The 17,281-nt window shown below is 40.9% G+C and overlaps 2 protein-coding genes across 10 annotated transcripts in view; one reads left to right on the top strand and one right to left on the bottom strand.

Moving 5' to 3' along the window:
* OTX1 (orthodenticle homeobox 1) overlaps positions 1-17,281 on the top strand; it is a 132,377-nt gene that overhangs the window by 36,271 nt on the left and 78,825 nt on the right. The window lies entirely within an intron of this gene.
* WDPCP (WD repeat containing planar cell polarity effector) overlaps positions 8,411-17,281 on the bottom strand; it is a 194,110-nt gene continuing 185,239 nt past the window's right edge. For 7 of the 9 annotated variants that reach the window (XR_008329325.1, XM_053380319.1, XM_053380318.1 and 4 more), the window contains 3 exons: positions 15,249-15,349; positions 13,366-13,394; positions 8,411-8,885 (listed from right to left, as the gene is read on the bottom strand). Coding sequence is in view for 8 of the 9 variants with exons in the window: in XM_053380319.1 (XP_053236294.1) it covers positions 8,838-8,885; positions 13,366-13,394; positions 15,249-15,349 (178 nt within the window). In the remaining variant the exon portion in view is untranslated. The remainder of the gene's footprint in view (positions 8,886-13,365; positions 13,395-15,248; positions 15,350-17,281) is intronic. The other 2 variants (XM_053380322.1, XM_053380326.1) reach the window with 1 other exon arrangement.

Genomic DNA, 17,281 nt, shown 5'->3' with positions numbered 1-17,281 from the left:
AGCTGCTTTTGGAGCTCTAACGATGATTTTCATTAAATTGTTTTATTGCTTTTTTATTACTGCTTTTGTAAACTGCTTTGAGATTGATTGATTTTTTTATAGAAAGTGTCTTCAAATTGTTTTAAATAAATTTATACTTCTGGGGGGGGGTGTATAGAGAACAGTTATGTTCTGTGGTTGCAGTGTGTGATCACACCAATGTTGTAGAGGGAAAGCAAGCAAATGAAAAACACATTTTCATTGGGTGGGAAAAGGTTCATCAAATGATGGAAAGGTGCAGTGGGGAAGACATCCCGGTTGGTGTGGAGTGTGTGTGTGTAATTTAGTTTAGTTGGTTAGCAGGGATCACACAGTTTCTAATCAACTTGGAGAAGCATTTCAAAATAGTGGGAAATGGGGAGTGAATGATGCCACAACACACAACACACAATCCAGCAGGTGGATTGTTTTGTATCCAGCAGAGTAGCTGGAGGAAAGATGTTTGTGGTCTCCTGCAACAGCTGTGTACTAATGAGTGACTCTATACATTAACACACTGGTCTCAAAATGCACTTAGCAGAGTAAGATAACAGAAGAAGAGAAAGCTTAAAATCATATGCTTTGGAAAGCAATAGTGCACTTGCTTTTGTAAAATGTAAGTCTGTCTGTCCCTTTGTTTAAAAAGCAGCCCAATCTGTAATCCAGGTAAATTCACCTACATTAAACCAATCTAAGCCCCATCAAGTTCAAGCTGATCTACAGCTCAGCTAAGTACAAGGATCTTAAGTTGATTAATACCCTGACACTATACATGTTTCTTGGAAATAAGTCTTATTGAAATCAATGGGACATGCTACTAAGTAATATGTTTAGAATTGGAGTTTTAGCCAATTGGCTTAAATCCTAATAATTCACATTAATTGGATTTGAGAATCTGGCAACCATTAAACGTTATCTGTCCATTAAACCTAGACAGGAGATATTTGATGTAGAATAAGTAGTACAGTCACGAAGATCTTCATTGTCTGCATTGGATTCTATTCGATGTTCCAGGGAGGTGACAGGTTCTTAGAATTGCTGAACCTAAACCGACTTGTTTGGAAATCACAACCCATGTCAGAAGTGTAGATTTTGGTGAACTTCCAGAAAAATAGCTCCAAATCTTCTTCTTCAGTAGCTTTGGGCAAAACAAAAACAAGAAGCTCAAGCAAAAAGGTAGTGAAAGTCACTATGGCAAGATTCTTCTTTTCAGTGTAGGACTTTATTGTCCAGGATAATACCAGGTGTTACTATACTGTGTCCCATAGCTGACATTTGCACAGCAAAAAGTAAAGTGCATTCATGAATAACAAATTAAACATCAGTTTTTTAGTCACAGTGATAAACGAAAAGTGTCTTATCCAATTCTCAGCTGTTAACTGAACACCTGTCTTCCAACTTTTGGCAACCTAGCCTAGCATCTGTCAGCATAAGCCCAACAAATAGGTTTAGGTAGGGATATGTAATAAATAATAAAAAGATAACAAAAAAATGGGGGAAGAGTGAGCAAAGCAGGGGCACCAAAAAAAGGAGAAATATTTTTGGAAGGAATCTGACATTTGGCATTTCCAAAAAAGCATTGAAGTTGTAGTTTAATTTTAGGCATAGGTGTGCATACGGGGTGTGCCAGGTGTGCCCAGGCATGCCCTAATGTCTGGAGGTGAGAAAGTGTCTTTGTGAGCCCCTGACCTTCCCCAGCTGTAGCAGAGCATGGCTCTGCCACGTCGACCAGGCTGATCCTCCATGTATCCCAGTGAGCTGTGCCTCAGGCCCCTGGGCAGGCCATGATGCCCACCTCCATATTAGCCTTGATCACCAGTGGTTGGTGAGTTGGGTTCTGAGGAGTCTACCACACATCACTTTTTGTGGAGACATCTGTGGAGGTGAGAGGCTGATTTTGTGGTGCAAGCACATGTGGAAGCCCTGCATGTATTATCTCAAGCAACAGTGTGGGCCCCAAGAGGCATTGTTTCAGGGTTAAACTTACGTTTGGGGCTCAAGGGTGCACCCCAGGCCATTCCCCTGAGTGCTCCTGCCCCCTTTTCCACAAAGGGAAAAAATCCATGGGTGCACACCATGGGAGTAGCCAGGGGGGCAGCTGCCCCTCATCAGTAAAAATCAATACAAATCAATACAAATGTGATTTGCCTCTAACATCATTGCTATCCCACAGAACATGTATTTTCCCCCCACTCAGCTGTACAATAATGTGGAATAAATTGTAACTTGGTTAGAAAACTCTAGAAGTTGAGTTTGTTCCATAAAGGAAAAACTGTAATATGGTATCAGTGTTTGACTCAAGAGTTAGACTAAAAAAGTAAATGGAGAGAACGTAAGCAAAACATGGCTGTGTCCTCAAAGGGTGTGGCAGGAGAGGATGGCAAGGGTGGTGAGAAGATTCAAGGACAATCAAAGAAATATTTAAATATTTCAGTGTAGTATAGTATAGTATAATTTTTTTTTTGCAGAATATAGATGAGAGCAAGAGCATCAAGTGATATTTAGTTGTGATTCAGAGTCGCCATTTGACCAGAGTGCTAGAGAAGACTAGTTTATAATTATATTCTGGGAATGATTCATGTTCTTACCCAATTGCATTGCTTTATATTTTCTGGATGTCCCATTATCATATTTTAAAGTAGATTTTTTTTATTTATTCTGAAAGTGTGACTCAGAGAAAAAAGTTTGAAAACCACTGTTATAGACAGTGATCATCTTAGATTCTAAGCATTATGTTGTGAGTTAATGAGGGAGGTGAAAATTGCTTCTGTGTTTTGTACCTTGAGAAGTGTTGGTCCTTGTCAATCGTATCTGAAAAGCAAGCTGTTCTTTTTAAATGTTTTACCCTGAGTCATGGGGTCACTTGAAATGCTCAAGAGATTTACACAGGATGCAGTGAATGATCTGCTGACTTCAATCGATGCAATTGTAGCATTAAGAAACACGGTATAGAACATTGTAAAAAAAAAAAAAATCACTTCAAATATAGCTCTCTCCGAGACCTGTGTCTGCAGCAAAGAAACATGAATATCTCCCAATATGCATACTCATTACCTCCTGAGTAGGGCTATTCTTCCGTGGCAGCGGTTTATTTTCAAAGGAAAAAAGGGCCCATGCTGGTCCCTTGCTTGAATTGTCTCTTTATTTGGGTTTAAGTTGCAGAGACAGGAATTTGAAGCAAAAAAAAAAAAAAAGGCATTTTGTCTTCATTTATGGTTATGTATGTTGCATAGGGCAATAAGAGAAATAACTTGTTTTGGGATGATATGACTGTGTCTGTCAAAGGTGTACCTGAAATCTTTTTTAAAAATGGGAGCTGGCAGAATATGAACTCTGATCCAATAGCCTTGCATGTGTATTGTCATTATGAATGCAAACTATGGTGAGATGCAAGTGTCAAGATATTATCTCAGTAGAGTCACAGGCTGTCTGTGTTCAGTTACCTCCACATCAGCATTCCTACCTTGTCCCCCTTGCCTGGTGGGCTTAAAAAATAATTCATGTTATTTCTCTTGAGTCCAGCAGTGACCAGGATGCCGAGTCAAAGGTGTTGCCAGCCCATGAGTCAGGTCAAATTTCTGGCTCTGAGCAGATGATGGTGATCGGGGGACCACTGAATGCAAAGCTAGCAGGCAGGAGCCCCTGAACCAGATCCTGAAGCATGAGGGCACAAAGAACCAGAGCAAGGACCCTCACAGGTGCCTTTGCTGGGCTCAGGGAACCAAGTGCCTCTCAACCTACCTCAAGCAGGGAGTGTACCAGGCTGTAGGTCATGCAGGAGTCCTCAGGCTAGAGGGTTGGCTCTTCAAGAGATTAGTTCTCCCAAAGGAGGCAGAGGCTCAAAATACCTCCATTCATTTCCATCCTTTGTTGGAACAAGTTGCTCACTGGAAGTGCTTGCTGTTCTGATAGCTGACCTGCATTGTGCTCCTCCACAGGACCAGAACATGGTGATTATTGGCCACCATAAGAGCCATGGGGCTGTCTCAGTTAATATCTCACCTCTTGACTTAAGTGGGTTTTTTTTTTGTCCTGGGCAGGTTGAGGGAGATCTGCAGTTGAGGAGATTTGGTGTAATTCCTTTGTCCTGGAAAGATATTGGTTTAGACTTACAGGGACTCCTTAGTGCTGCAGAGGATTGACTATGTCAACCCAGCACTGAACACTGAACGATCCAAAAGGTTTCCAGACACTTCTTGGGGGTGTTCCCCACTGATATTGTTGGTAGTTCTGATGATGGTCCTGTTGGTGGTCCTGTTGGTCTCTAGAATTCCAGTGAAGGAAGATGTGTGACAAATCCAATTAAATGCAAACTTAAACTTCTGATATGTTTACACAGTCCAGGAATGCTCAGTATGTGAAGTTCATAAGTGGAGGGGTCAGTGCATGTGGTACTATACATTCTGTTGAATAGCTAAATAGTGCTTTGGTGACACTTGGAAACTGTACCCTTTAGGAAAGCAGGCTCAGTGGTCAAGGAGAGGACTTTGCCTTCTATCTCCTGCATTTATAAGCAACCTAGTCTGTTTGAGATCCGTTATGTGTTATTCTGATCTGATTATTTATTCAGGTCAAAATCTAATCTGTTACATCAAAAGCTGTCCCCTCCCCATTGTCTATAACAGGGAATAAAAAAGGATATAAGTTCCCTGCTTTTCATGTAAGTAGATGAAAATGACAAGCAAAGGGGCTCCTCCTGAGAGGATTAAGCCCAGATCCATCCAGGGGACCCTCTTAAGGGTTTTTAAAAATTTTATTTAAAAAATTAAATAAAAGTCTCTAACTTTTTAATTTTTTGCCATGGGGGGGGGAGTCTGCCAAATTTCAGAATGATATATTAATAACACTAATAATACCAGCTGGAGCTGCCCACTTCAATGGAAGATCCCACCTCTCCATCCCACTTCTCCATACCTCTCCACCTCTAAAGCTCTACATGTTTTCCTCAATCTGCTTGGTTTAGTTTTTCAGAGAAGAAAGGGGAGTGAGTGGAGATGGTCTTGTGTTTAGCTTGATGCGACAACTGAGGTAGAGGATACTCAGAAGGTTGGACGCTCCCAACAAGGCTCACCTCACCATGCCTTGTTAATGGCACAATCCAGCTCTTTGCTTCTTTATTTGGGGTATACACAGAACCAACCTCTATTAAATAAGGCACTAAACACAGCGCTTTTTCTGGGGGTACTCAAGGGGTACACAGTACTGGCACCTCCCCCCCAGTGACTATAAACAAATGTATGCCAAGATGCTTTGTTTGCTTCATGCTGCAGGTTGATCAGTCCATCTTTTCATGAAACAGAATTGGATTTATCCTGGTACAGAATTTCAGTATGCAGCATGCTGTCATGTTATTAGCACAACATTTTCTAAGCAATTTTCCCTTGGTTTTCAATGTCACTCAGCCAATATCAGAATGCACTTTCTGTTTCTCAAACTAGTATTCTTTCCTTATTGCATCTTCTGATGAAGTAAATAACAAATTGTGTCTTAAGATGCTCAGTGGTATATTGTAGAAAAGGTTGAACATACTGAATGAAAAATAATTTTAAAAGTGCAGTTGTCATCTACGTGTTTATAAGAAGTATTTAACAGGCATTTGTGGAGACTTCAACACCAGGATTAAGATAATGGTGTACAGTAATTTGTATAATCAAAGGGTGGTTTTTTGTATAATATTCCAATTCTGTTCTGTGAGTTAAGAATGATTTTGATTCTGTTTGTTTTATCACCTGAATGGTACAGTAATCACCAACTGAGCTAACACAGTAGCAATACATTTAAAATTCACAGTAGCTTGGAATCTATTTTGATTTTGCCAACAAATACCCAGTTTAACTTGCTGGAAATGATCTGCAGTGTAAGAGATCCTTTCCTTTCATGCCTTGTATCTAGCACTGCCCCCCCCACACCCAGGAAAGAAACACATTTGCAGAACTGCAGTATAACTAAAAAATATGCCCATTTCCAGCTAAATCCCTATTCAGTACTTTGAAAGGAAGGAACTCCAAGAAATCTATAAAGGGATTTTATTAAAAACTGAGATATTTTGGAAACGGCATTCCTGATCTTCTGTACATTTCTAGCATCACTTCCTGTGTATTTTAAAACCAAAATCCTCTTAGCATGCAAAGTAAATAGATTATGATATACTGAAGGATTAAAGATCACTGTCTGGTGTCAGATTAATCCCTCATATAGACCTTCACTTGTACTGACAGAAATATGGCTGCAATTCAGCAAAATAGCTCTATGGCTAAGTAACGCATTTCAGGATCCTTAGGCTGAACAAGCAAAAGGCTCCCTTGATCCGTTGTTGGACTGCATAGACCTTTGCAGAAAGTGCCTTTATATAAATATACCTTATGGGGCACATGCTCTCCTCGTGTCATTGAAAGAAAACATACAGTAACAATTTTATTTTTATATGCAGTGATATATGGTGGACTACTGTCTCATAGGTCTTGTATTTCTCGGCCACTGGACCAGTGAGTGTTGAAAATATTACGCATTTTACTACTTTTTGTCTGCTGAGGACATAAGCATTTCAGCATGGATTTAATGTGTTCATCAGACTATTACTGATAAGTCTCTATGCTTTATTCCCCCAGTCTTGCTACTAAACCCATCATCCACAAGGTTAGATGCAGATTTGACAAGGACTCTTTGCAAAGTATAAAAATAATTTTATCTCTCTTTATTTGGCAATATTACTAATTAAGTATATAACTAAACGCAACATAACTTTAGTTTTAAATTGTGTGACCACAGTTAAGATCATTTTATATTATACATGTCTCCAGACAACACCAGAAAAAAATGCATTGAACAATGTCAGGAGGAAACTACTGTTAAAATGAGAGTACAAATGTAGTTATGGCAAAATGCAGCATAGGATTCCCCCCAGTCCATTTTCTGTTAATGCCTGAAAAAGCTGAATAATTCTATAGAAGGTTAGATTATTAGAGTCACCATGCCTTTTTAAGGGGAAAATAATGGTTATTCAACTAAACTGATATGGATGTACTGGAAAATGGAGAGCATTTTTCTTCAAAGAATTGTACTGGCTGTTAAAGGATGATTTTTTGCAGAGGTATCCTGAGTGAAGATGCTATCTGTTAGAATGTTATGGAATATCTATTGCAAAGCCTTAAGTGGAAATTCAAAGCTGTGGTCGTAAAGGAGGGAGGAGTAAATTCTGAGATTTCTTTAACTGCTCCTCCTGCCACTACGGATTATGCTTATGCTTATGTGAGGGAAGGAGGCAGAGAAAGGGAAAGGGGGTCTGTCCGTATTCTTGAATTACCTTCTCCTTCATAACATTTTAATGCTGCATGAAGTTCCTTTCAGGGCTCCACCACCTTGACTGACCTTCCAGCCCTGTGGCCCAGAAGCTGGGGGGAAAGTGGGCTTGGTCCATCTCCATGTGGCTTTGAAGATGAGAAGCTGAAGCCCCCTTTCCAGTTCCGAATGAATCTTTTTACCCACACCCTCATGAAGGTTTAGTTATGCTGTCAGTTTATGGAACTGGGAATAAAAGTTTCATGGGTCTCAAACAGGTCCCCAATTTGTGCATGTGTTCATGGTCTTCATTACCGTACATGTGACAACTATACAGTGCTGTTGGCATGTATACAGGGTTTATTTTGCAATTTGTGGCATTATAAAATTTAGGGATTTGCACAGATGGGCAAAGAAGAACAAGTATTTGCAAACTTCAAGGGAATGGGCTGCCTTAAAAGATATTCAGGCTGTAATTGTATACCTGCTTATCTTGGAGCAAGCCCCACTTAGCTAGGTAAATTTACTTCTGAGGAGACATGTCTAGGCCTTTGTGAACCTGGAACAAAGGTGCTATCAGATGGTAGAAAAGCCACCCACTTTAGGGCAGCAGTCCTGGATTCATTTCCAAATCTACCTCATATAACTGTCCCTCTATTATATCCAGTATTTGTACTGTGTAATTACCGTATTTTTCGCCCTATAGGACGCACTTTTCCCCCTCCAAAAATGAAGGGGAAATGTGTGTGCATCCTATGGGGTGAATGCAGGCTTTCGCTGAAGCCTGGAGAGCGAGAGGGGTCGGTGTGCACCGACCCCTCTCACTCTCCAGGCTTCAGGAGAGCCCCAGCGCAAGTCCCACAAGGTCCGGGGAAAGCGGGGAGGCACAGCGCGTCTTTCCGCTGTCCCCGGACCTGGTCTGCAGGCGGGCGGTGGGGAGAAGAGCGCTTCTCCCCGCTGCCAGCCCCGCAAGCGCCTGGGGGGGAAATAATTTTTTTTCTTTATTTCCCCCCAAAAAACTTGGTGCGTCCTATGGGCCGGTGCGTCCTATGGGGTGAAAAATACGGTATTTGCAGCATTTGCTGGACTTCCTTGTAATAAAGTGTATGAGAAAGAGAGAGAGAGACAGACAGACAGAGGGTTTCTTTATGACTGAATGTCTACATTCAGACATTATGTCTTCAGACATTATGTCTACTTGTGGAACTTTCTCCCATAGAAATAAATGGGACTAAAAGTGCTGAGCGTTTACTGCTACCATATTTACTCGAATCTAATATTTACCCGTTCTGACCAAATTACGTTGCGAAAATTAAGATTACTTAGATTCAATGGTACATTTACATTCACCGGCAAATACTTTTTTTTGGTTTCAAGGTTCTGAAAATTGAGGTGGGCATTAGATTTGATGGCGCATTAGACTCAAGTAAATACGGTATTTGAACTCTATTACAGAATTGATTGAAATAAGGAGGTTGAAAATTCTCAACAATTGGTGTGTCCTGACTTTCTTTCAAGATCTTAACTATTAAGATTTTGGCTTACACCAAGCCAAAATGCACCACTTCGATGGAGCCACTTCTGATTTCCTGTAAAAAAGAAAAGAAAAAAAGAACAATGACACTTGTCGCAGTACAGGGTGGATATTAAGACTTGTGTTTTTCTCTTTATAACCACATTTTCAATGAAACAAACAACTTTTCAATTTAAAAAGTCTTAACAAGATGAATTTTAACAGGGAGAAATGTAAAGTATTGCACTTGGGCAAAAAAAATGAGAGGCACAAATACAAGATGGGTGACACCTGGCTTGAGAGCAGTACATGTGAAAAGGATCTAGGAGTCTTGGTTGACCACAAACTTGACATGAGCCAACAGTGTGACGCGGCAGCTAAAAAAGCCAATGCAATTCTGGGCTGCATCAATAGGAGTATAGCATCTAGATCAAGGGAAGTAATAGTGCCACTGTATTCTGCTCTGGTCAGACCTCACCTGGAGTACTGAGTCCAGTTCTGGGCACCACAGTTCAAGAAGGACACTGACAAACTGGAACGTGTCCAGAGGAGGGCAACCAAAATGGTCAAAGGCCTGGAAACGATGCCTTATGAGGAACGGCTAAGGGAGCTGGGCATGTTTAGCCTGGAGAAGAGGAGGTTAAGGGGTGATATGATAGCCATGTTTAAATATATAAAAGGATGTCACATAGAGGAGGGAGAAAGGTTATTTTCTGCTGCTCCAGAGAAGCGGACACAGAGCAATGGATCCAAACTACAAGAAAGAAGATTCCACCTAAACATTAGGAAGAACTTCCTGACAATAAGAGCTGTTTGACAGTGGAATTTGCTGCCAAGGAGTGTGGTGGAGTCTCCTTCTTTGGAAGTCTTTAAGCAGAGGCTTGACAACCATATGTCAGGAGTGCTCTGATGGTGTTTCCTGCTTGGCAGGGGGTTGGACTCGACGGCCCTTGTGGTCTCTTCCAACTCTATGAGTCTATGATTCTATGATTCTAATTATGTTAACTTAACTATTTATTGAATAGTTGAATAACACCATGTTTTTGGTCATGTATCAAGTGGTCCCGTATCTTTGCACTCTCAAGCAAAATTCTGAAAAGCTAAGCATTTGAAAAAAATGACAATTTCTGAAAATGTACACATTCAAATCTTGGGTATATTTTGCATAACATGGATGCATGCCTATGCTTTTGGTGCAATAGAAGATACAATATGAATTTCCCTCTCCCACCCCAAACAAGGGACTTCTCCCTTTTCAAATTACAATACATACAAATGCTTCAGCCTTCATGATGTAAAGAGAACTAGGCGTGGAACTTGAAACAAAAGGAAACTTGCCTCACTGTAATATTCAACATATGCTCTAGTCATTTAAGTAAAAAAGTGTAAAAGTTGGCAGCAAAAGTGTGCAAGTTAAGGCTGCTTCAGGCTTACTGTGTGCTGGCAAGTTCAAGTGGAATGCATGAGGATTTTTGTTTTTTAAAAAACTTTCACATGTCAGATTAGATCAGTCTTGAACAACATGCATTTACCAGACCAGCAGCTCCATCTCATGGTATATCTGTTCTAACAGTGAGCTGGAAACAACCCAGCAGAATACTACATAAAACCTGCATTTCAACAGTGAATATCTTTGTAATTGTACTATATTTCCAGCATTGTTGCCTGCCCTTTCTCTATATTTAAACTGCTAGTAAGAGTAGTATGGACTTTGAAATGCATTTGGTAGTAGAAGTAGTAGTAGTAGTAGTATGCATTTGGTAGCATATTCTAAACAGTTGCTTTACTTTGCACAACACAAAGTGTTTCATACAACTAAGCTCCTTCGTATTCTGAACCCCTATATAATTATAGATCAGAAACCAAGTAACACACCCTGGCACATTTCATGCACCAAAACACTCCTATGCTACTCTGGAAATAAAACCTGTTAGCCAGTATGATCTGTATTTTGTGAACAGTTGCCACTCCAACATTCCTGTTCAAAAACTACCGCAGCTATAGGTGTCAGATGCCTCTCAGTTTTTGTCTGGGGATGGACAAATAATAATCTTCAAATCTGGACTGGAAGGTTGGGAACTATATAAGGTGGGCAAGTGGGACCTGTTTTGTGTGTGTCTCGGGCCACATTCCCTCAGGAGTAGTCTGTCAGGAATCAAAGACAGTAGTGGGTGGGTGGCCGCCCCACCCGTTTCCCCCCACGCTGCTCCTGCTGCCAGGAGAGAGACAGACAGATCACTTTTGCTAGAGGGCTAAACTGATCATTTGCAGAGGCTCCCTCACCCCACTTGTTCTTCCACCATCCCCCCATTCCCCACTCTGCTCTCGTTAAATTAAGAAGCATGCTGCTTGCACTTAGGCCAAGGATTGTGTGTGACCCTGAGGCCACATTTCCCTCCCCTCTGCTATATGGCATGTCTACTTTTCTTTTGCTGCCCCCGTCCCCAGTTAATTACATCTTTATCTTTTATAAATGACCATCTCTTTCTAGCAAGGTAGCTCTGAAGCTAGTGACTTTTTAGTGTATGATCACATGATCTTATTTACTAGTATATTTTGTCATGTAGAAACTTGTATAGCATTATTAATGGGAGAGCTTTTTGGCTCCATGGACCAGATCCTTGTCAGCAAATTTTATATGAAGGCCATAATTCTCATCCTTGTTGGTTAGGGCTACTGTGTTAAAACCTGTCAAAAAGAAAAGGTGGTGGTGTGCCTGGAGAGGTGTTTGCCATTCACACCTTACTTGTTCGTTGTGGGAAACAGTTGTGAAATTCTAGTTCACCTGCCATGTAATGCACACGGAGCCACTTTTAGATGCAGACGTTTGTGAAAGTGCACAGAAGTGATGTCTTAATTTAAGGACTAGGTCCTCAGGAGCGGCTTTCTGATAGAGGGGGAAGGATCACTTACAAGTTCTACACTGGCTCATTACTTTTAAAAAGGTGTCAGCTGAGAATATGGAAGCCAGCAGAATGTTAATTTTTATTTTATGCTACGTTCATGTCAATCAAGTAGGCTGCTTACAAAGTATTCTGAATGGCTTTTGGCAGGACCCATACGCTGTGTGCCGTATGGGGGGAGAAATGCAAATTAATTCTTGGGTTGAACATAAGAAGGATAAAATTTAAACTAGTTGAAGACACAAACAGCTGGAATAAGCACTTTTTCTTAAATTAATGCATAGTTTATCACATGGCTATAGCCAGTGTGTAACTTAGCATGGAGCAAAACTCTTGGGCTAAGACTCCTGTTTCTCATTGCATGAATGGCTTTGAATATTCAGTGGAGAAGGAACATGTCTGTTCTGACCTCATATATTCTTGGAATGTAAACTAGGTTACAGGACTGAGACTGTTTGCTGTAGACTTTAATTACAATTGCACAAGCCGAGCCTCAACCCACCAGATGTTTTGGACAACAATTCCCATCATTCCTGGCTATTGGCCATTGCTGGGGGTGATGGGATTTGAAATCCAACAACTGAGGGGCAACTCCTGTCCTACTCTAAAATCCTGTTTTCTACTCCAACTAAGGCAAAACCCGAACCTTCCCCTCTACCCAGCTAGTGGGGGTTTACAGAGTGCTGGGGCCACAGCACTGCCACCCAGGCTGGCAAGGTGAAAGATGGGGGGCAAGAAGGCAGCTCATTATGCCACCAGGCTCAAATTGGACCACATACTGTTGTGTGACAGCAGTGCAACTGGCTGGGGAGTCAACAAACGCCAAGCTGGCTCAGCTCCGCTGCTTCCCCACCCCCAGAATGTCTCATTTCAAGCCTTGTGATGGATACTGTTTAGTGAGCAGAAGGGGGAACATTGCACTGAACAGTGATGCTTGTGTCACTCTGTCATCAGCCAGCAGCACTCCAGTGCAGCAATGTGTGTTGGGCAGAGGAAAACTTTCACCTTAACAACAACAACAACAATTTGAATACTGCCCTATACCTGTAGATCTCAGAGTGGTTCACAACATAAAATCACAATATAAAAAACAGCAAAACATAATAAAAACAGCCCAATAATCTCCCCTTCCAACACATTTTAAAAGGGCATTGGACATCAATTAGCCAAAGGCCTGGTTAAAAAGGAATGTTTTCGCCTGGTGCCTAAATATGTATAATGAATGTGCCAGCCGAACCTCCCTGGCAGAGCATTCCACAAAAGGGGAGCCACTGCAGAGAAGGCCCCGTTCTCGTGTTGCCACCCTCTGGACCTCTTGTGGAGGAGGCACACCAAGAAGGGCCTCACAAGATGATCTCAGGGTCCACGTAGGTTCATATGGAGAGAGGCAGTCCCTTGAGGTATTGCTGTGCTGGTGGACTACTCTGTAAGCAAACTAAGCATGTGAAACTAAATTAATTGTATACTATTTTCCTGCTTCCCCACCCTCTGTTGAATTTTAAACTTTTAAGCTCCTTGGATCAAATACCTGTACTCTTTAAAAACCATGCACACTGATGACACTATGTAAACAAATAAAAATGTGTTCTGAAAATGTGACAGAAGGAGTTGCAAACATGTATTTTCTGTTGAGCAACATGGAAAACTATTTACCTGTCCATCACGTGTTTCCTCGGGAGTTTCTAAAAAACAAGGTAAGTAATTTGAATGAGCTAGGTAGCAAAACAATCAAGACAGAAATACTATTTCAATTAAATCCAGTTTCTTTTTAAGATGCACATAGTAAATGATACACACACAGAGATACATACAGGCCAACTTCACACTTTTTCTTATGGCAGACCTGCCATGTGGATAGTGCTTTCTTATTCATGTAAACGTGGGCTATTCATGTGCTCCAATATAGTGGGTCTGTTTCTCATTTATCCCTATGTTTAGTGATATTCTTGAGTTTTCTGGTGTAAGCTAAAAAAAAAAGAAATCCCCATCTCCTAGTGCAGTGTACAAAAGTAAATGTAGGTGCCAGTAGAACAGACCTGCAACATGCCTTGGGCAGAGCATAGGGAAGACGAAGATGCTGGTCAAGAATATGGCTATGCAGTCAAAAAAGCACTTGGAGGAGCTGAGCGGCATTAAAATTGAGAAAAAGATTAAGTATTTAGGTGTCTGACTGACAGTAAAGAATCCCAACATATTCGAGACAATTATGTTAAGGTATGGAAAGATGTTAAAAAAGATTTGGAAACATGGGGGAGAATGAAACATTCATTTTTAGGGAGGATTCCAGCCATAAAGATGAATGTTTTACCTAAGATGTTATTCTTATTGCAAATGATACCAATAATAAATAACACAAGCTACTAGTATAGCGTATTCCAGTTTCCTGTTTATTCTTACTGTCTATTTCACTTCTTTTCTATGCTCATTTCTGTATTTAAATCACATCTTGCCATAAAGTGTCTTCTCCGGGGTCACACCTTCACTGTCGTAGCCAGACTTACTGTTGTCAGTCTGTTACTAACCAAAACATGTGCACACATGATCTGTGGCACGCAATATAGTTTGATTTAGATTTGTTGCTACCCTAATACTTTCCCTAAATGAACTCCCTTTAACTACATGTATTTTTGATTGGGAACCTTTATGAGACTAATCTGTCTAGCCTTTGACTTCAACATTGTGATTGCTTTGCAGGTGTAAAAGAATTGCTAGAATTGAAACACCAGAATTTTAATATATCGTCATACACAATACGTTCCAATGGGTTTTGTACAAAGATTCAAGCGTTGAGCAATTAAGTGATGACAGAACAAGTGAGATACATGATTATGTGGACCACCTCTTTGTTTTATGTTTCTGATTGAACTATCTAATTTGGGCCCTCAACCCCTTTAAATGGAGCAGCCTATGTTCACCCAATCATAGCCATTCTATTTTTACCTAACCTTGCTAGGGTATAACAAAAATGTTCTTTGAATGAGACAATATGGGAATACGGGGGAATAAAAGAGCTCATTACATAGGAAGATAATCAAGCAGTGCATGGTAAAAACTCTGCAACTGTACTATGACTGTGAAATGTCTTTCATTTGCTTTAAATATTTACCATAATGCTAGAGAGACACCAGTTCATTCATGGGACTGAGGAATTAAGGCACAAAAGATGATTGGTTCCTCCAATTGCTTAGACCAAGGGTTGTCAACCTGGTCCCTACCGCCCACTAGTGGGCGTTTCAGGATTCTAGGTGGGCGGTAGGGGGTTCTACGGCACAAGCTGAATCCTCCTTCCATTGAGCACTGGGGGGCAGTAAGGAAATGTTACCATCAAGTAAGATGCATTAGTGGGCGGTAGGTATAAAAAGGTTGACTACCCCTGGCTTAGACCATGCTGTCTCACTGCTACAGATGAGCACTCTGCAGGTCAACTAGGAAACCTCACAAGTGTTGGTTCCCCCCACTATAAAATTCTTCCAGACCTGTCAGCTGATCAGTTTCCAAAACCACTCCCTGTTATACACATTTGACATTATCCTTACCAGTCCGACACCAAGATGCAGGTTTGTCCACCTGTGGAGCCGTGCAATTGCCTGTTACAAATTCACAGTCCCTTTTGTCTGTCTCCTTAGAAAAAGTAGATCTTAAAAGAAACAGGCAAAGTATAATGTGAAGGACTGCACATAATTGTAAAAATGCTTTGTAGACCTCACACTGCAAGCCTCTGCATGTCTTCTCAAACATAGGTCTCACTGATCAAACTGGGCTTACTCCTAACATACAGGCTTCTAGCCTTACTGTTTTGTGCTCCCTGAGGCTCAAAAATCTCAATTACAAAAACTTTATGTGCACAGAATGGATTGGATCCAGATTTAGTCCTGCTGGGAATAGATTCACATCAGTTTGTTCATGATGTGCTAAAGTAGATGTGGGTGTGGCCACACACACACATGCTCATATCTATTTATTTATTTCATGAAATTTATATATATACAATCAAGGATTGTAAAAAAAGAAAAGAAAACATCAGTGTGAACAACCCACCTCCATTGCTGATGCCTGCGGACAGGGGCGTAGGAAGGGGTGGGGGCGGCCCGCCCCAGGGGGCATACCTGGGGGGGAAACAAAATCCTCCCTGGGCAGATCGCTGCCGTGCCAATCAGCCCCCTGGGTTGATCGCCCCCCCCCCCCGGGTGCACGGCATGTGCCCTGCTCCGGGTGCCAAGCGGCCCGCTCCGTGGCTGCGTGCAGATCAGCTGGCGTGGGGGTGGGGTCAGTATTTGCATGCTCATCAGGCCGCAGGGCTAGTTGGAGAGATTTAAGCCCAGTATTGTGTCTACTTTTTTGTCCTGTAGATCAGATGCATTGAATTAATCTATATATAGAGTTACCATTAACAACATTTCTTACCACAGTGAAATCTCAGGGCATGTTACAACAATGTAGAAATACTAATATTGTATTAAAACAATTTACAGTCTCAGGCATGAGCATAGCCAGCGGGGTGCAGCTGCCCCCCCATCAAGTAAATAAATAAAAGTACTTAACTAACTGACCAAATGTTTTGCAGATAACTTGGTTCTGCCCTCTCCAACATAAAGCCTGCCCTCCAAAATAAATCCTGGCTATGCCCATGGTTTCAGGATCACTAATATATTAGTAAGGAACTAAGAGACCATTTTATTTAATCTCTGTGTGTGCATGTGTGTTTGGAAATTCAAGTGAGGATGCATCAGAAACCGATTAAATGTTGAAGAGGACATGCAGAGCCCAACAAAATGAAGATGATGATCTAAAACTAGGCACCCTGGAATGTTTAGCTAACCATGTTTGCATAAATTTCTGAAGGGGCACTGAGAGACCTCAGCAGAATGTCCATTGCTTTATTCCTTTTTCAGGTAAATGGATATTAAAATAAACTTGTGTGCTCTTCTTTAGACTAATGAGCCTTCCATTTGAATACTAGCTGCATATCCTTGGCAACAATAATAAAGGAAATGGCCTATTACTGAGAATTGTGTATAGCTTCTACGTATATAAATGACAGTTTATCAGAACGTTTTGTGGATGCCCAGGAATGTATTTGCTGAATAAGTCACTAATTTTTCAACATTTCTGAGGATTTTAATATAATCATAAAAAGTACGTTGGTTTATACAGTAAAGTTTAATTGTTGGTCATCTTAATTTTTTTATGTAGGCAGTTTCCTTATTAGGGAAACAAAATCAGCATTTTGCTTTGCAACTTGTTAGTTAAAAATCTAGGTGAGTATTGCCGTCACTGAATAGAAAATCAGTTTTGATTTGTGAATCTTTTTGTGTACTTATTTGCATTGTAGTGATTGTGAGCAGAAGAAGGGGTGGAGGAAGCAACATTCTTTCCCAGCAACTTTGGTTTCTTCATCAATAGGGAAATATCAATTAATTTGCAGGACTGTTACACCATGTGTCATTGTCATAGTCTAACTTAATGATCAAATGCCTCTTTTTTCAGTTGCAGCATGTAAATTGTTATCCTGAGAATGTGAATGCTCTGATGTAATTGCACATTAACTTGCTTGATGGTGTAGTTAGCA

The sequence above is a fragment of the Podarcis raffonei genome, chromosome 3, assembly GCF_027172205.1.
Source record: "Podarcis raffonei isolate rPodRaf1 chromosome 3, rPodRaf1.pri, whole genome shotgun sequence".
Taxonomy (NCBI): domain Eukaryota; kingdom Metazoa; phylum Chordata; class Lepidosauria; order Squamata; family Lacertidae; genus Podarcis; species Podarcis raffonei.
This window is presented reverse-complemented; position numbering and strand designations above follow the sequence as displayed.